This window comes from Paralichthys olivaceus, chromosome 24, assembly GCF_024713975.1.
Source record: "Paralichthys olivaceus isolate ysfri-2021 chromosome 24, ASM2471397v2, whole genome shotgun sequence".
Classification (NCBI taxonomy): Eukaryota; Metazoa; Chordata; class Actinopteri; order Pleuronectiformes; family Paralichthyidae; genus Paralichthys; species Paralichthys olivaceus.
In genome coordinates, this window is record NC_091116.1 from 10,420,116 (window position 1) to 10,440,689 (window position 20,574).

The window sequence follows — 20,574 nt, forward strand, 5'->3', positions numbered from 1 at the left end:
AGTTTGGGAGATACAAGGGAAAGACAAGAGGAACGAGTGCGTGCCTGTCCACCCCTCCGTCCCTCCCTCCCTCCGTCTTTGCCGGTCAGTGGGGATACAACAGGTTCTTCGGTTATGCTTTAAGGGGATTACACATATCACAGGCTTCATGTCAAGAAAATTAGTGTCAGTTTCTCAAATAGGCCCTCCTCCTCTCTAGCTGGGAAGGACAATCGGATAAACGAGGGGAGGAAGACTTTACTACAGTTTCTCTGCACGGCACAGCCATCCAAACACCACATGCTTTGGGATATTCGGGCCAAATTCTAGCACTAAAGACCTGCCTATGTGGGTATTTGACTGTGTTTATGCTGCATTTTCCACTAGAGCTGGTTTTGCCTGGAGATTAAGTCCTGAATCCTGTTTCTCTAACCTTTAGGGTTGCACTGCCTCCAAACCCAAGTAGCCACTTTACTGTGTCATGCGGACTCTTCCAAGATCTTTCTCCCTGATTGCAGTCTGCCAATACTGTCTGACACACTGTCACTGATCAAGTCACCGAGCGCTACGCCAGCATTAAAAAGACATCACAGCGGCTCACATATGGAAAGCCCACCAAGTTTTTCTGTGCAGCTTAAGAAAACAGGGCTTAATGGAAAAACGCATTCACACACACATCGCAGATTCCCTAGATTCGGCGCTACATAATTCAACAATATTGTTTGTTGATTTGAAGTGTTGACATGGGGAGAGGAAGGCAGTGAGTGAGGGGAGCATGGCGGCAATAGCTTCCCTATTAAAAGAGATTGGAACCACAGGGGTATAATTTGAAGGCCGGTTTCCAGTAGCCTTTACGAGGACATTTACAGCTCCTCTGTCAACTGCAGCCTATAGGCAGCCTCACTCTGTCTCCAGCAGGTCTGAGGATAGAGCAGCCATTGAGGGCAAAATGCAAATGTTACAGTGGTTAACGGAGGGGCCCACAACTGAAGCGCTATTCTGCTGGTGGGGGTGGAAGACTGGCTCTCTGTGTCTCTGCCACCCACAGGCACACAACAGTCATCGCTCTGACCATTCAGCCCGGCTGATGAAGGAGGTGGGGGGTCGAGGGTTTCTGCCACTGACGAGGCTGGCGGGGTAAATCCTGGGCAGGGGATGCTAATGCTGGTTATACACGAGCCATTTGGGACAGTGTTGGCCATGAATTTATTTAATTTGATGGAGGATGGGGCTAATTATGTCTCTAGGATTCAGGGCCAGTAGGGGTTGTAATTACCTCCCTCAAGGAGGTTATGCTTTCACCCTTGTCCGTCTTTTGGCTCTTGACTTTTCGGCCTAGGCAAAGGTATGTGCTCTACTGGGTACAATTCTAGTTTAATTATCGCTCTTTTCACTGTTATTGCACCAGTGGTTGACACAAAAAATGCTGAAGACAATTTGATTTGACTTGGAGGCAGATTTTTCCTGCTTTAAGGGATATATAACAGTTGGTCTGGGTTAATAGTAGTTAATAATTGTATCATTCGCTCGTAATCAGGTACTTACAGGGCACTGCTGAGTCACAAGTTAGTCAGATGCTCCATGTACGTCTGTGTGTGCGGTTACCATTCTGAACATATTCATTCTTATAATGACTTCCAGAAAACAATCCAGGCATCCCAGGCAGACACTGTCAACATTATTAGACAAGAACAGAATTGTAACATAGATGTGGGTCACTGTGAGTTCAATATGCACACAGTCAAAGGATGTACACCCCTTCAGTGTTTTTTCTGTTCATGTGAGTGTTGCAGTGCGAGGCTTCGTCCTCCACAGCAACCTGTCACATTGTTTGTTTTTTTTCTCATGCCCCCGTGTTTACTGTGGCAAATGTTTGCCTTGTTTTTTCTCTTCCCTTTTTGCTTAAGTTTTGTCAACTGAACACTGTGTGCCTGTGTCTGATTTAGAGCTTGATCAGTGGAATGCTGGGAAAAATACATTTTCCTTCCTTTTGTTTCCATGCATTGCCAAACTGTGTAACTGAGAGTGCAAATGCTTTTCCCAAGAGGGTCTCATATTTGTTTATATAATGCTCTATTTTCAATAATTGTCCATTGCCTGTTTTGAAATGCTTTATTCATTTTTGTAACGGTGAAATTGTGTGCCACCTTGTTTAGGTCTTCCTAGAATAAGAGATTTTGCAGGTATACGTGTTTTGTTTTTTGTATCCGTTAAAATAAGGTGATTGACTCTTGCCTTTCTCGTTTTTCCCCCTGTTGAGTCACATTTTATGTCACAAATGCATTAGATTTGTTGCATTTTGTACCATACGAAAAAAAACACTCCACATTGTTCCAAAGATGTTAAAACACATAAGTACACAAACTTTCATGGCTGTTAACGCGCAAACATGGAAGTTCAACCCTCCCGATTTTTTTTACCAGTGGAAAGGAATATACAGGCTTGTGACTAAACTACTGTGGAAGATTGGTTCCCTGTATAGAAATTGAGCCAGTTTCCCTATGAAGCAGAATTATTCAAGCAGTATTCCTGTCACTTTTAGATTATGGTGATAAGTTTTACAAGCTTGCAGCTTCCTTCTAGTGGTTTATGGTACCCATCATTGCAGCCTGTGTGAGGAGGTTGCTGACATCTCTCTCTATCACAGGAGTGACAGACATTGGTACCGGTTTATTTACAAACCCCTGATTTGATTCCACCAGATACATGGATTAAACTGCAGAACACAGAACAGGATAAATTAATTTCTGTTATTGTGTTTTTCATTTATTTATTTTGCCCACTCACCAGTGTCAATATCAGCTTTGGACAATATCAAGGAATACTCAGAAAATAGAAGGGTCAGAAAAAAGAACTTCAACAAGGGCACAGAAAAAAATTAAGAGGTTTCTCCCTTAGAAGATACATAATTAATATATTAAAAGAACTAAAAACAAACTGAGTGAGAGAGATTTTAATCCTAATCTGTTTATAAAATGATCTGCCTTTATCTCCTTCAACCCTACTGTGAAACATTTTTATTGACATAACTGCTGTATGGAAACTTGGCACACAATAAGTAGGTTCTTGTTGGCGATGTCTGTGGGGATATTACGAATGGGCCAGCAGTAATGTCTCATTTTATAATCTCTTGGGCAGAGGATATGTGTCAAGTGAAAACAACTGATAATTTATGTTTGATCTCCTCTCTGCTGTTGTCCCCTTTTCACCGCCACTCAAGGAGATAATTATCCAATCTAAATCAAAGCAGTTATTAGCAGTATCCCGACATGTGTTGCGCATCATGTCACAAACACAAGTGCAAAACAGCAACCTCCAACGAGAGGCTGTCATGTGAGCGAAGCAGCTGAAAGGTTTAATTTCACCACGTAGCTATGGCTACAAACCGGTGGCTGGAGCGTGATTCACTGACGTGCCTTGGTGATTTCAAAGATCCTTTTCATAGACGGTGCTGCTCGGAGGCAATGCCCGCAATGAATGGATTTCTGCTCTGCTCCAAGTGGGTGGCTTGAACAGAGGGCACAGTGCACTCACTCTGTGTATGTGTCTGCAGTACTGACAATACTGTGCCATCATCTGGTTCCTCAGCCCCGCATGTTGCTTTTTAACGGCGTAACTGTTGCGTCGGTGGTCCATTTCACTGCTTTAGCCACGAGTCATGAGCACTCCTCGCTGTGTCGCCTCTCCTCGAAGCTTACCTCATCTTATGTGCTCTGATTCCACAAGTGTGGCAGGGACACGTTATCTCAAACCACAGCGTGGACCCTTCACTGATGATCATTGGTATCAATTGCAGCACGCTCCAAAGTATACAGTTATTTCTATGAATTGCCATCACGTAGTTACAATTACTTGTAACTGCTGTGCACGGTACCAATAATTTAACACTTCCCTGATGTCCATGAATGCATCATTATTGAGTGTGTGTGAGGTTGTATTTTTATCGGCGTTGTTACTTGATGACAGCCTGGAACATTTTCTTCAGGATAGGATTATCCCAGAATAAAGTTTTGGACTACCTGACCTCATATCTTGAGCCTGAAGGAAGCTGAAATTCTTCCAAATGAAAGGATCACCTCTTTTGTGTGGATATCAGGCAGTTAATTGTGCTCAGCCATATTTATAGATAACCTAGATCCTCTCTCCTATATTTCAGAGATTTCCTGGAGTCTAAGATAGTGAAAGACACTGTGAATAACGTTTAAAAGTTGCTCACAATACACATCACATATATAAGTATCAGCTTTAATTTTAATTTTGCTGATATGACTAATTATTTTACAGCATAAACAATGCAATTTTAAACGTGGGTTGTATTAATTTAACTTCTATATATTTGGTTGTAATTGAGGTTTTTTGTTCATAGTTGTGTATAAGAACGTTTATGGCTAAACTGTAAAATATCAAGTCTCAATTACATTTCTTTGTCATAAGGGTTTGATAACGACATATCTGGACTCATAGCCACTTCTTTTGAATACATGTAACAGTGGATATATAGAATTAGTTTTTTTAACAGTCCACACATATATGACATATTAGACCTTGTTAGGAAGTTAAGTTTGCACCGAATGATTCATGTTTTAATAATTGATTTATAGAACCTTGACAGCTCCAGCAGCCACTTCATTTATGTGCCTCCACCTCTGAACCAGACAAAAAGAGAGAACATTGAAAACAAATCAAACCTGATTTATGTGACGACCAGGCACAATGCCCTGATAGATTCAAAGACTACATCAGGGGGAGAAGGCCTTTCAAACAAAGTCTGACAGGCTGAAAGAGGAAGGTTTTTCATGAGTCCAAGGCCTGCGCTTTTCAAACACTGCATTATAAAACATTCTCCCAAGTAGCTTAACCACCATTTACCTCATCACTTTAAATTGGGACTAATGATGAGCAATTGCTAAAAGCACGTGTCACTCGCAGACGATGGATGAGCTGAATACGCAGCGAGACGGGAGGTCATGGCTTCACTTAAAGTCTGCATAAAGTGGGCAACGTTGCGTTGAGTCGCCGTTTATATTTGTGACCATCTGTGTTTGTGATCTTCGCAAGGGATGCCGTCCAGGTCACAGCTTCAGCACCAGCTTTCTCCCTCTCTCTCTCTCTCTCTCTCTCTCTCGCTCTCTCTCTCTCTCTCTCTCTCTCTCACACATAGAATCACACACCCCCACACAGTTTCTCCTACAGCTACACCTGCCTACGCGTTCTCTCCCTCTCTCATGTACACACACACGCACAAACCTACCTTTTGTCATCGCATGAACCTCTAATTAGTTTTGTCACCTCTGAGGTTTTAAAGTTGTGGGTTTTCTGTGCCAACGTTATTACTCCGCTCTGGACATGTCTTAACAGATCTGCTATAGTGTGCAGCAGTGTGTATATCTGCGGGCATGTATGCTTGCGCCGGTGTGCGTGGGTGATGCTCTGTGCGATTGGTGCGATTTAGTATGCATATATGTGGGCAGGTGTGATCTTGTGCATGTGAACTGTGAAGGGGGGAGGGTAGGATTGGCTTACTGCAGCGTTAACCCAAGGGTGTGGAGGTCAGCGCTCTCTGACTCGTGAGTCTCATCATGACAGAGCCGCCCTGGGGTCACTGTGAATGTCAAACCCCTTTATCTGATACCTTTGATGCCAGCATTTGTGTCTCACAAGACAAACGCCCTACTTCCTACAATATGTTTGTGTGTTTATTAATGTGAAAACAACAATTGCAAAGAAGCTCATATAGCGTCTGTAGAATTATAGTCCTTTGCGGCAGCTTTAAATCGGTTACCAGTGGTGATTTTGATGCTCTGTGTGGAGTGTCTTTAATATGTGTCAGGGAGAAAAGGATGGCAAGGTTTTATTCATTTTTCATTTGATGAGACTTGAAGATTATTGGTTATTTACACTGGCAGCCGGCCTTGTACCTTGAGTTGCACTTGATTAAAAACTTCTACTCTGTTTGCCTGCAGGTCCAATATAGAGTCGAACAGGTTTAGTAAGAATAGTGTGAGAATAAGGAAAAGGCATCATCTTATAGATTCTTATGCAACAGACTCCATGGCCAGAGGCAGGATGTTCTTCAAATGCTATATCGCAGCTACGACTGGGGGGGGATTTTATTACAACTGGTGCAAAAATGCATATTTGAATTTGGTGCTGAGAAGTCACAAGAACACTGTGACCTCACGAAAAACTTTTTTTTCTCAAGTATTCATATGTAACTTAATAGTAAATACACTTTCCTTAACTGCATTTTTATTGAATTCCTGGACTCTTTCATTTAATACTCCACAAACTTCAGATTATTTCTTGCTAAGATTTACTTCACTTTGTGTAGACAAATAAATGCATCACAAAAAACTAAATAAATTAAGACAGAATTAAATTCAATTAAATACAATAATAGCTAGGAAATGCAGTTACTTTGCACAATACCATGACCCTTAACTGACACATCCAAATTGAATTCAGTCGTTACTAATGTTGATTAATTACACCAATCATTTCTTGTGTCATACCAGCCTCTACTGGACTGGTATAACAAGTGCAAAACATAGGGCTACTTTAAAGTTAATCAGGAAGCAAAGTACTGCAAGTCATCTGACTGCTCCCTCTCTAATAACTCTCTTAATCTTTATATTGATCAATATGTCCTCCAGCTCTATTTGATCCTGGCATCTCTGTTTCATTGTCAGTTTTTCCAAACACTGCACCATCCAGGTGGAATTCCATATCCTGTCAAATATAATACAGGTGACTGCATAATCTGCGTTCAGATGTTCACTAAAATGTTCCTTGTGAAAGACGCTAGAAAACGTCCGGATCCATTTTCATGTCTGAAAACGGCTATAGAGAGGTCATGTTTCCTTATTTCCTTGTATGACTTTACTAATCAGGCCACTGTGCTGTAGGTCTTCAGTGTCACAAGGGGTGGGGGGGTTAAGGGGAGTCTGACTCATTCTAATTTGTCTTCACTTCCCTTTCACATTCATAACGACCTGCCATGTCATCTCCTCTCCTTCTGTCTTCTCGGCCTTTTCTCCTCATCTCCCCTTTCCCCGCTGCACTAATTCATATCACTCCACTGCCCACACCTTTTCCACCGCTCTTCTACCCGCCTTCATTTTCCTACTATTGTATTCTTTGTCGCTCCCTCTTGAGCCCTCCTCTCTCCTCCACCCACCGTCCTCACAGTTCTCTCTGCAGCGAGGATCCATCCTGCATCTTTGTGTTTGTCGTTATTGGCCTCTGTAATCGCCTCCATCCGCCAGAGTCCTAGTAAATCTCCACCCACCAAACCTGCATTTGCATCTCCACTGAGACTACAAAATAAGCCATGATGGTTGTGCCTTGTCAGTGTGTCTGTGGTGCAGCCAGGACCAAGACAAGCTAGCAAGTCAGAGACTGATAACGATCTTTCATAACAATGTTTCCACTCATGCGGAGAGCTACTTGCTTCCCCCATGAGGGGCACGTGTGTTCCTCAATGCACAGCTCCCATCATTTTATATGTTTCACACTCTCCAAGCATGAATATGTATGCTGCCTTCAAGCACTTGATGTTTTGGAGTGATAAAATCAATGCCCACGTATCTGCCACGTCCTCGGGCAGACACGCAACCTGTTCACAGTTCAGGTTTATTATGGAAAGATGGCCCCTCAACAGTTCACTGTGTTGAACAGAGACTTCAGCTTTTCAGACATGACTGTTAATGTCCTTTCTCTCTCTCTGTTGTTCACTCAGGGCCGCTGCACGCGAGAGAACTGCAAATACCTCCACCCGCCCGCTCACCTGAAGACCCAGCTAGAGATCAACGGGCGCAACAACCTGATCCAGCAGAAGACGGCGGCTGCCATGTTGGCTCAGCAGATGCAGTTCATGATCCCCGGCACTACCATGCATCCTGTGGTTAGTCAAGGCCCTCGCTGCTGTGGGAACTGTGACTGGATATGCAGCGTGACTCAAAAATCACCATCCTTCCTTGTAAAATACATTTGCATATCAATTTGCAACGGCTCAAGTGAATTCAGCATTTTGTATTAATTGATATTTGACATGTCTTGGCACCACTTTTAACTTACTGCACAAGCCATAGACTGTTTATAAGGATTGAAGATGCCTCTCCACTTCCTTCCACTATCCAGAAATGAAGGCTATATAAATATCCCAGATAGGAACATGGCCATCTTGCGCTTATGATATAATTTGTAGCATGCAGATCGTGGGAAGGAGCAGCGGTATCAAATAATTAATTAAGACAACACTTACAAGAAAAAGAGAACTTCAAAAAACGTTAGAGAGCATGTATTCTGACTTTTAAATTTGGTTTCAACCACCAGGGGGTGATCACGATGCTTTGGCTTCACCTTTGGGGAGCAGTCATGTCGACCATCTTTATTTACTACTATTTGTCTACAGTACAAGCAGATTCACTGAGAAAATATGAGAAATCTGTTACACTACGTTAAAACATGCTTCTGTTATCCCTCCTCTCCAATCGGCCTGTTCTCAGACTAAATTTGAGGAAGATCATGAGTTTGTGGTCGGGATGCCCTTGAGCAAACCACGATAAATTCCCACCTGCTCTCTGGGGGTTTACTCAACAGTCAGCGGTAGATGGTGGTTGCACTGGGCAGATGCCAGGTGTGAAAGTGTTTCACTGCATCAACGCAAGTCTGGGCGTAACTGAAAAAGAACACGCAGGCTCAGCAAAAACCTTCCCAGGATACCTAGAGGTTAAAAAAAAAAAAATCCTCTTCTCTTGTTTCTACCCTGAATTATCTCTCTCTCTCTCCACTTTTTTCTCATTCCACCTGTCACACTCTCTCCCACTCATCTTTCTCCCCACTCCACAAAGCTGCACCATCATTTCTTTCAAGTCTCTAGTGTCTCCTTCCTTTAACTTCTCTCCCTCTTTCCTGTCTTTCACCCTCCACTCCCCGCTCCTCTTCCCTACATCTATAGTTTTCCTATATTGATAAAAAAATTTTTTTAGATAGCTTAAACAATAAAGAAATCTCTAAAGTTTTTAAGAACAGTCATGACACTCTTTGTCTTTTCTCTCTGTCTGCAGCAGACGTTTCCTGTCAGCCAGGGCCTGGGCTCCAGCGCCGGTTTGAGCTACACACCCTACCTGACTCCCATGTCCCACAGCATGGGCCTGGTGCCCACCGACATCCTGCCCAGCTCCCCAGTCATCGTCCCCGGCAGCCCGCCCGTCTCCGTGACCGGTGGCTCCTCCTCCAGCCAGAAACTGCTGCGTACCGACAAGCTGGAGGTGACCGACCTAATCGCAGTCAAGACAAACATGGCAGCTAATCATAGCTAATGTTCTCTTTGAGATTGTGAAGTGAAATTATGAAAACTACTTAAAATCCAATAACACGTATAACTACTTGTTATATAAGATGCCTTCGACAAGTACAAGGATAAGTGTTTTGAGCCTTTTGTTTCACAAGCAAGTAATTAAAGACCGAACACATTCATTTTGAATTTGCCTTGGAACAAGCCCCAATAAGCAATTCAGGCTTGAAAAAACCTGAAGATTTCCCATCATGCTACTCCTTGTGTGACAATTTCTCAAGGTGGGTGAGTTTATTGCGTAAGTGACTGCAGGCCCTTTCAGCTGTTTTATTTGTGCCTCTTCGTTTTTGTTTTCGGAGAGGAGAAAAAATGACCCGATATTCGTTACTCTGCATTATCATGTGATTATTTTATCCCTCACAGAAATAATTAAGGCAAATATCGATAGCGTGTGTTTACATTGATTTCACTCAACTCAAACTAGAACCAGCACTTTGACCATTTCTATCCTCCCTTTGGCAAACTATTTTGAACGGGAGTCGCTCTGTGATTGTTAAAGTACACATGGAGGCGTTTTTTTTTTTTTTCTCCTCCACTTCATTTATAAAGATAAACAATAATCTTCCTAAGACCTGGAGGTGATGCGTGTGGGTGTGTCTGTATGTGTTTTTCTCTGGGAGTGCTATCACTTAGCAACTGAGTGAAGTTGGCTCTAATGAAACAGTATCCCTCTGAGACACTCAAGCACTCCCACACAGAGCCTGTGTGTGTGTGTGTGTGTGTGTGTGTGTGTGTGTGTGTGTGTGTGTGTGTGTGTGTGTGTGTGTGTGTGTGTGTGTGTGTGTGTGTGTGTGTGGTATAAAGCAGATCCCCCTGTGATTTTGTTCAGGCCTGTGAACAGTTGAGCAGACTGCTTCCATGATTTCACAATCGTTTTACATATTACAGTTTTTGTTACACGGTGTTAAAGATATTAAATAAAACAATTCACTCAAATATCTTGAAATGATTAGACCTATGTTATATTTGGTCTTGACTTGTGTACCAAACACTTTTATCTCTCTTTCTATGCTGTGGATCTGTTTTCTGATCTGTTTCTGAATTATAGAATGATCATGCTACTCCACTAACATGAACAGCAGCATTGGAAATAAAGGAGATTTTAAAAAATATGAACTAATATTTTGCTGCTGATGAATGCTGTGATTGTGACCTTATGTGTTGAAAGCTCAAGCATTCACAGTTTTTTGTTTGTCTGTATATTTCTGTTTCCTCTTTTTACATCTGTGTGCTCATGTATCCGTGTGTGTGTGTGTGTGTTCGTCCATGTCCACCTGACTCTCCGGCTCTCAGGTGTGCCGCGAGTTCCAGAGGGGCAACTGTGCTCGTGGCGAGACCGACTGCCGCTTCGCTCACCCGAGCGACAGCCCCATGATTGACACCAGCGACAACACAGTGACCGTCTGCATGGACTATATCAAGAGCCGCTGCTCTCGTGAGAAGTGCAAGTACTTCCACCCCCCGGCCCACCTGCAGGCCAAGATTAAGGCCGCCCAACACCAGGCCAACCAGACGGCTGTGGCTGCGCAAGCCGCAGCCACAGCTGCAGCCATGGTGAGAGCACAGCACACACAGCCTACCCAATGTACTCAAGCCAGTAAGCGAGTAAGCAAGTAAATCTCACAAGGGTTTCTGCTTACATACATATAGAGCAAGAGCTTCTAAAGTCTGAATGGGACAATAGGGACATTTTATAGCACATATACAGTTTACCTAGAACCTTCCAATCATCGGAGGCTTTTATAGAGCGTCAAATAGAAATTTACTCTTGGAGGTTTACAGTAGTGGAAAAGCTAGTAAACACTATATGTCTCTGTATTTTTCACACTATAAATAAAATTCATATTAGCACAGGCGTTCTGCTACAAAGCTGCTGTACCTTGATGGATCTACGTGACCTTATATAAAGCACAGATTGTTTAAACAGGAGATCCGAGATTTTTGTATGTGCAGGAATACTGTAACAGTTAGCTGATGAAACACCTTCTACGACACGCAAATAGCGATTACTTGAGAGATTTTGTACCAGTTAAAATTCACTAATACATGTTACATTATGACAAATCATCTTGGGATTCACAAAATGTAACAACAGGCTGTTCACGATGAGACCCACAGCAACATAAAATGTGGAGCACTGCTTTATTTCTGTAAAAAAAACATACCCATCTCTGCTGGTTTATTCGAGTGCACTCCAGTGTTCAATCCACTAAGAATAGTCATCCTAAAGTGAGGCCTTTGTACACAGTAAACAGGGTTTTAGTGAGACCCTAAACGCATCAGTATAATGCTGTAAGAACAATCTGTTATTATCTCACCGCAGTACGCTTTTTCTATTTTCAAATGCCCTTGGTTCATACAGAGACAATGTGCTGGCTCACCCCCTCAACCATGCCACCCCCACCCCCCTGCTCTCAATGATAAATGCGGCTCTCTGCAGATCACTGCAAATTGAATCAGGGATGGATGAGGATGTAACATCACGGGCGAGGAGGGGGGAGGAGATGTTGCCCTCCTCTGCCTTTTAGTCGGAGAAAAAAAAATCCCCAATAGGCTGAGGGAGAGACAGACTGGTGTAGGCAGACAGACGGAGATGTGCAGGCCGACAGGTGGCGGGAAGTGTTTGGCAGTGTGTCTCGTCTGCGCCCCGCCCTCCCTCAGGCTCCTTTTTTTCAATTGGGTCCCCTGGCTGCTGCTGCACTCGCACACCTTGTACTGCGCCAGTGCGCTGGCTCCCTCGTTTCCTACATGGCATGGGCATGCTTTTACGCGTTGCACCTAACGCTCTCATTGGCTGGCTCCATTGCTGCTTGCTCTCCCTGTCTTTTCTCCATAAGCCCACAGTGTGGATGATGAGGTGGCCTCAAGTGCAGGTTAGTTTCGTTTGTGCACAACACTGCAACAGGAAGAGAAATTAAATTAAAACACTTGTAAAAGAGAAAGGCATACCTCCGCCAAAGCCCAACTGTCTTCTTAAAGCTGGACCAAATTGAATACACTCATAGATATCAGTCCTCTTAATATGCCTGATTTAACTTCATAAAGATTATTGAATGACTCCCTGGATCCAATCAGCTCTTCTGGGACCCATACCGCATCCTTCCAGGTTTCATGATAATCCGTTCTGTACTCTTTGCGTAATCCTGCTAACTAACAAACTAACTAACAAGAAAGGCATTCAGAGAGCGCATACCTCCACCAAGGCCCAACAGTCCCTCATGAAACCACATTTAAATGACGGACTGAATTAATATCAGTCTCCTAAACATGCCAGATTATCTTCATCCAGATCCATGAATTAGTCTCTGGGAAATCAGGGAAAATGTCAAAAAACACCCTAAAGGTAGGAAAAAAATGTAATGAGTTCTTCCGTGACCCATACCACATCCTTCCACCAAGTGTCGTGGTCATCCGTCCTGTAATTTTTGCATAATCCTGCTAAATGACAGATGAAACAAACAGATGAAGCCATAACCTCCTTGGCGGAGGTTACAGAAGAGCCAAGCCACTCTAACCTGATGTTTACCTGTCAGCGCCTTAGCTTAACAGCTTTTTCATCAGGTTCACAATGCATCATCCGAGATCTAGTTTATGTTGCGTGTTTTCCTCCGAATCCTGCGCTTCACGCTCCTCCTGGGTAGCTCACATTTCCCCAGTTTATCAACTTTATGACCCAGCTCCCAATTTACCATCAGCAGTTACAAGCCGAGCTGGAGGTGAGGAGGGGTTAACCTCGGGACAGCGAGTTGTTTAGTCAGCGCCTTTAATCCAATTTTCCTTTAGCTCTTAGCCTAAAGCTGGAGAACTTTTATTGAACCATAAAACCTGTATTGCTGCACTGCTGCAAATAGGTAACATCATTATCCATGATTCACTTTTTTTTAATCTAAGGCAAATAGGGTTAAGTGCAGCATAGATGAGGTTTACACATTAAACGATACAGTTACAGTGAGAGTGTCCTGTTATTGAGATTATGTTGTTTTACTGTGCCACATTTTGTGTTGCTTGCCATGCTGTGACCTCCTTCCTCATTGCAAGGCGAATGCGGTCATCTTTTTGCTTTTCATTTCACTTTAATAGACCATCCTCCATTTTAACTAACCACAGTGTTTAAGTCCATTAACACCATCAATAATGCATCACTCTAATAGGATATATGTTGTTCTACATAAAGAAATGCACATACGTGAAACAAGAGGCTTGTGCATGCAATTGCTGTGACCATCACATCCACATCATCTTTTTTTTCTCTCTCAGCAGTGACATCACATCTAAGGTCGTTTTTAAGTTAAATGAAGAGATAACTGGAAATAAAACTGTTTACTATTACGTCATTAAGCCTGTAAACTTAAACTTAGTTCTGTAAAATAATCGCGTCTAGTATTTTAAAATATTATTTGCCGTTTTTAGGAGGAATGTAAGAATAAACAGAGCTCCACATTGTGGGATTGAACTATAGCCTCACATTGTGTCACATCCCCCAAGTTCATCGCTCACACTAACAGGCAACACTACGCAGGTTTAGATTCAGGATTTAACTACACATGAACTGACACCACTACAGAAAGATCTGATAGTTAAACTACTTTTTTGACTGGGGTGAGTGCACCTCAACAGCCTCGGACGTAATAATCTGATCGCACAAACGTGCCCAGGTGTTGCTGCCAGGCTGAGGTGAATAATTTGAGGGGCTCACTCACATCCCAGTCGGTCGTGGGACATTTTCTCAGACCCCAAAAAACCGCACCTCACACCATCAAGCAGAGAAATCCAGCAGAACTGTAATTGTTGTGTGTAGGACTGTAGATCTCTTACAAGGTGTCAGCCCAGTATTTCTAGTCTGAATCATTTGTGTTGACTACATTCTGTTCCTGCGTAGCCGTTAGTAAAAGTTGATTTACTTGTTCAGATAATAGTCGACGTTACTACTAAATGCTTTCCCAGTAGCTTTGAAGTACATCGTAGATTCTTTGCTTTTTTTAACCAGAGGTTAATGTAGATGCTTTGTTGCTGTTGTACTAATTCAAAAAAAAAAGTAGCAATGTTTCTTTAAAGTAAACAAAACAGTTTTTTGTTTATGTGCATGCCTATTGTTTTGTATGTGGTATACTTGCATTCAGATTATTTTTGTTTTTGTTTTTTTCCTTCTCACCTATCCACAATGCAATGCTGTCCCCCATGACGCACCTCTGCTTGCTGTTACCTGTATGTTAATACGCTTGAATCCCATTGGCCCACTGCCATCATGTGCTCGCTGCCTGCTAATTAAAGACTCAGTCGACTGCCAAAGCAATGAAGCGACCCCTCGAGGCAACTGTAGACCTGGTACTTTGACCTTTCACCTTTTGCTTTGCATGTAGCTTCTTTAATTGTACTGTTGCCACTCACAAAAATTTAAGTTGGCTCTTTTGTTTTTGTGAAACCATGTAAAACACTTTAAAGTATAATTTATGATCACCAGTGGCAATTTTAGACTATACGTTACATGTATTAAATGAACAACTTTAATGTAATGTTAAAATATTTCCAGTTATTACACAGTTTTCTTTAATGTTGATGATTGTCTTGCTATGGTGTAGTTTCTCATTGTCCTTGTGATAGTTACAGCAAGTTTCCATGTTTGCCTTTTTGTGCTGTGCATAGACAAATAACAGATTTAGAAATTATTTGTGTTGACTTGTGTGAGTATCCAGTTCCAATCGGCTGTGTGCTTCTGTCATGTGTGTGTTTTTCGGTGGCTAGGCGTTCCCGCACGGCGTCCTCCAGCCCCTACCAAAGAGACCAGCACTTGAGAAGAGCAACGGAGCGAGCTCCCTGTTCAACCCCAGTGTTTTGCACTACCAGCAGGCGCTGGCCAACGCACAGCTCCAGCAGCCTGCTTTCTTTCCCACAGGTAAGAGCTCACAATAAGCACACACCACACACAGATGGAGGTATGAGCGCTCATAGATATGCCAAGCACACACAGATGCACACACTCACTGAACATGCTGAGCTAAACCTTTATCTATCACAGTGGTTTGCAAACTGGGAGTTGGGAGAGCGCTTCCCTCCGCCAAGGCCAGGCTTAAATTCAATTAAGCTGCACCAAATTTCGCACCCTTATAGATAACGGTCCCCTAAATATGTCTGATTTTAATCATCAAGATCCATGAAATATTTCCTGGGAAATTGATGCAAAAAATCTCAGATTGTTCAGGATCAATATTCAAATTTAAGTACCCATAGCAAAGTAACAATTTAAAACCAGTTAAAAATAGCCTTGTTTTGACATATTTGTCAGAAAAAATAAAAAAACTGAAGTTTGCAAATCAAAAATATTTCATCAACCTTGTAATTATGTGTAATCATCAAGGTCATTAAAAAAGATGAGTCACAGCATCAGTTCAGCCGGTTATTTTATAGCACCATTAGACACAATCAACAAGATTCTCCCATGATCTACATCTTTTCAAAGGGACGTACATAAAGAGATGCTAGTGTGCAACACATAATTGCTGCCACGTGGACGAGCCGTGCAGGCTTTGATGAGAGAAATAACAGAATATAGTATATCACCACCTGAATGTGGTTCACCTGCAAAACCAGCCTAGTCATATCAAACTAGAGTCACTAACTTTGTTTAGGCTTCAGTTTGAAGGAGCCTTTTATTTTTTTGGCAAACGCATCCTTTTCACCTCGTATTTAATCTGTCTTGACTGACATCGATATTGGGGAGGAAGAAAATCCCATTTAAAGAAAAAAGCAATTTTCCTCAAATTAATTCAGGTCTGCTCCTTTATTCCTCTCCAGTTTTTTGTGCCTCCAAACCAAACACTCTCTCAGTCCTCACACACGGAGTAACAGTAGCTCATGTCCCCTCGGGTAATCTGCTAAACGAGTTAACTGCAGCTAATACGGTAGCCGGGAGCCACACTCATGAGTCATGTGGACGAGATGCCCGTCCCTCGCTCCTCTTTCTACCTGCTCTTTTTGTTTCCATGTGGTGTGATGTCTGACTGCCCCTCATCCCTCCTCAGTGTCTGGGTGTGGACGTGTCAGCTGGGTGGGGTTTCTTAGTATTGTAGGGGGGGGACAAATGTGCCTAACATGATGCACAGCCACTGTAATGCATTTGTGATGAACTTATCCAAATGGTTAATGAACCCTGCCCCTCCCCATTTGACTCAAACCTGGTTTGAAGTCTGCACATCTTTGTACTGACCCTGCATGATGCTGCTGCTGTGTGGCTCTGTCCTCTTTTAGTCTCCTTTCCTCTGTTATTTAGTCCTTGCTCTCATTTTCTAGAAATTACTGTAAATTTTCTCTTCTCGATACCGATTCCGAGACCTGGACTTATATCGGCCAATATCGAGTACTGATCTGATACCAGTCGTTTAAAAAAGATAAAAATTTATGAAATATATTTTAACAGCTGTTTGCTACTTCCTTCAGACATGCACTGAACTACAGACATTTTCCTGAGAACGCCAATGTCTGAGTCAGTCGCTCCGGGTATTGTCCTGGAACTATTCCTGTCAGCTGGACGGATGCAAAACGGACGCCAGCAAAGAAGTCAGCATTTAGCATAAGGGCTGATGCTGGTGTCATACAAAAACACGCCACCCCTCGCTAGAACGTTCTGGACATTTTCCCGTCGCTGTGAACGCATCTGACCCAGACAATGTGTGAAAGCCAAACTCTGGAAATTGTCCTAAGTTCATGCCTGAAAACAACTCATGTCTCACTCGTGCCGTAACTAATGAAGGGAATTCTCTGCTTGCTGCAGTTTACTGTATTCATCACTGACTGAGAGCACCACTGTAACAATAGCATCTGAGCGGAGTTTGTTTTTTTGTCTTGTATAATCTTGTTGTTATCCTCCCTCTCAATTAACCCATTTATTTCCTCCTCTCTCTCCCTCTCCCTCTCTCTCTCTCTCTCTCCCCCCCTCTCTCTCTCTGTCTTTCTCTGCATGAACACAACAGGGTCAGTCTTGTGCATGACTCCTGCTAGCAGTCTTGGTAGGTCCCGACCTTCCCTTTGCTCTCTCACGCACATTGTTTGATGTAGGTGGGGGGTGGCTGGAGTGGGATGAGTGGGCAATATCTGCAGCCCTTGCAGGTGAGACAAAAGGTCATCGCTTCACTGCCTCCTGCGGCGGTGATGAAACCTTTTCGGGAAATTGTCCTTAAACCGTGCATTTCTTCACACTGGGATACGAAATGAATTTTGTGTCACCTGAAAGAGTTGTTATTGTCTCCTTACTGACTTTCTTGCTAATGACTGATTGTTGTATGATTAAAATGTTACCGTAGATGAAAATGCTACAGCTGTAGGACAGCCACTGTCTGTTTGCTGTGTTGTGTTGATCAGGAAATTTATATCAGTTTCCCAGAGAAATTACGCGAGGCTGGAGCTTTTGTCTCTGCAAAAAAAGGGGGATGGGAATTTAAAACAAGTTTTAGTCGGCTAAACAGCATGTTTAAAATTCAAAACTGGTGATATGATGACAAAGGCCCTGTTCAGGCCTGGTATTAACATCTGTCCTGACTGATCTGATCGCAAGTAAGCAGTTCTAAGTTAGTCATTTCACACCTGGCATTAGAATATGTCTTCTCCGCTCTGTATGCAAATAAACACTAATTTCTGTTCACATTGACCAAAGATGTTGTTTTTAGCCAGTCTGACTGTACAGATGTGTCATGGTGTGTCGGTATGAGAGAGCGAGAGCCGAGCCAGGAGCGGCTGAGCGGCTGAGCGGCTTTACAAAGAAACGAAAGAAAATTCAATTAAAAATCATCAGTGTTGAGGCCACAAATAAATCGATGTATGAGAATCATTATGAAACCTTGGCCCAGGACACTGCTGGGCAATCGGATCTGAAATGCATCCTCAGTGTGTTCACACCTTATACTGTATATGAAGAGCATTTCGAATACCAGGTCTGAACAGGGTCTAAGAATCATTTCCAACCTCCTGGGCATCTTCCTGCAGTTCATCTTGTCGGCCCACAGGGATTAAAACAAATACAATTCCCATCATTCCCATCTACCAAAAAATACACTTGATTCATTGTGTTTGGCGTCTCGTGGCCCGTTCACCTCTCTGGGAAAAACAGCAAACTGATTTTCCGTATAAATTTCCGTACTTGTGATTGTAATCAGCTTCTCTCCTCTTTGTTTTTTTTTGTTATTTTCTTTCTCCCATGCTCTCTTTTTTCTTTCTTTCTGTCCTCCTTGCTTTGCCTTGTGAATGGTTGCATGCCATCTGCCGGTGTAACCCTAACGATGGCTTGCTGGCTCTCTGTAACATCCGCCACCGCCATCAACAACAACAACAACAACAACAACAACAAACGATACCGTCGACACACGCGCATCACAACTGTTGCCATGGTTACCGTAATGCTCCACCTACCTGTCCATTGCTGCCACCCCCTTCCCCTCTTCCCCATTCCTCCCTCCCTCCCCACCTCCCCTCTCCGTTCTTCCCTCGAAACAAAGTCCCAATGATGTACAGTGCTACGCCTGCTACTGTCTCTGCAGCAACAACTCCTGCCACAAGTGTCCCCTACGCAGCAACAGCACCAGCCAATCAGGTTTGCTCCTTTTAAAGCTTTCTTTCATCAGTCCCCGGAGCTCTGAATAAGTGCTGCCGTCCAAATAAGCCGCAATAACCTGCAGCTGAGTCGTAGCCCACACCCAGCCCCTCCCGGTCCGCGCTCGTAGCTGCACTGGGCGAGCTCGCACTGGCATGAAAGCCAGCGTGTGGGCATTTTCAGATTTAAAAGTGGAGGGGCTACCACCTAGGGTATCATATTTCATACAAAATAACCCCCAACATGCACTTCTTCAGAGCTCCCACATTTGCAAAAGTAGTAGTTGTGTTGTGTTGCACTACTTCCTGATTTTGTTTTGCATGTTCTGTTTTCTTTTAAGTTTTCTTTTCCACTTTTCTTGTTGTCGTCAAATAAGCCTCTCCATCTGCAGCAGCGGCGTCATCTGTACTGCTTGTGTGCTCTTGCAAACACAAATACACTCAGACAATTCCTTCCGGCTGGTTCGAAACAGCCGCCCTGTTGGATACTTCCTCCCCAGTTTTGACCTTTTTCAAGTTGTGGGATAAAAAAAGGGGGAGAATAAACGTGAGTTATGAGCCAGACAGGAAAAACCATCACAGAAGTTGTCTAAAACCGGCCTTTGATCGGCGGCTCTCCGGTTGCTGCTCGTCAGCAGGAGCCAGGAAAGCGGCGCCAGGTTTGAATGCCACAGTGACACAAGTGTGCCCCATTTTAAACCTGGAAATTTCAGCACAATGGTGGCGCTCCGGCCTCATGCAGCTGGTAATCATTTACTGGCAGAGGTGTGTTTAAGGCACACAGTATAAGTGGGGAAACATCATGTCAGAGTGCAGAATTGACCACTGTGGGCCATGTAGCAATTACTTTTCCGAGAGACTTCTCCACGTTGTCGAGAGCGTCGCCTAATTTTATAATCTCCACTTGCTCTCACCAGTGTCCAGAGAGAAGGGTTCTAAAATTCTAAAATGACAATTGGTTATTTTTAACGTCCCCAAGAAAACCTTAAAAAACATGATCCCTGTGTAAAAAAGAGAAAATGAACCATTCCTCCCGAAATCCCCTCTGGCCACGGTACCTTGTGCTTTATTGGCCCTCACAGCCCGCCAGTGTCTGCACTTCCTGTGAGTCACCCACCGTCTCTTCCTGTAATTGGCATGCAGCAGCAGTAGCAGCAGGAAGCAGAGCTGCTCTTTAAAGATGCATGTGGGACAAGGAGCTGGAGAAACACTGACGTCAGCCCCTCGCTGTCTGTCTCCCTCTGCTCCCCCCCCTCTCTCTCTCTCTCTCTCTCTCTCTCTCTCTCTCTCTCTCTCCCGTTCCCTCTCTCCTCTCCTCGCCCTGCGTACAGATCTCCAGCCAGGACACAGTTAACACGTATAATCACCAGCTGTGCTGCACACAGTACACGCCTTGTTCAGTACAGTCATCACCACCATATGGCTTTTTTCAGAGTAAACACCCATGCAATGATTTTATTTATTCTAAATTAAGGCCACATGATGCTGACGTCATTGTTTTTGAGTTTATTGGTTGAGGTGTTTAGATAAAATGAAACAGACGATGCGTAGAGGGGACAGGACATTCCAGACATGCTGATAGGTTCAGAGTTTGGTCACTTCATGACCCTCTGAAATGTCACCGTGACGCGACAAGTAGCCAACCAATCACATCATCC

General features: G+C 43.4%; 1 protein-coding gene across 25 annotated transcripts in view; it reads left to right on the top strand.

Annotated features, from left to right (window-relative positions):
* The window catches only part of mbnl2 (muscleblind-like splicing regulator 2), a 49,284-nt gene that overhangs the window by 23,922 nt on the left and 4,788 nt on the right, over nucleotides 1-20,574 (top strand). For 3 of the 25 annotated variants that reach the window (XM_069521490.1, XM_069521488.1, XM_069521489.1), the window contains exons 3-8: nucleotides 7,718-7,957; nucleotides 9,048-9,251; nucleotides 10,631-10,891; nucleotides 14,609-14,662; nucleotides 15,080-15,230; nucleotides 17,305-17,340. In XM_069521490.1, coding sequence (XP_069377591.1) covers nucleotides 7,718-7,957; nucleotides 9,048-9,251; nucleotides 10,631-10,891; nucleotides 14,609-14,662; nucleotides 15,080-15,230; nucleotides 17,305-17,340 — 946 coding nt within the window. Of the gene's footprint in view, nucleotides 1-7,717; nucleotides 7,958-9,047; nucleotides 9,252-10,630; nucleotides 10,892-14,608; nucleotides 14,663-15,079; nucleotides 15,231-17,304; nucleotides 17,341-18,822; nucleotides 18,918-20,574 lie in introns of all 25 variants that reach the window. The other 22 variants (XM_069521496.1, XM_069521492.1, XM_069521501.1 and 19 more) reach the window with 22 other exon arrangements.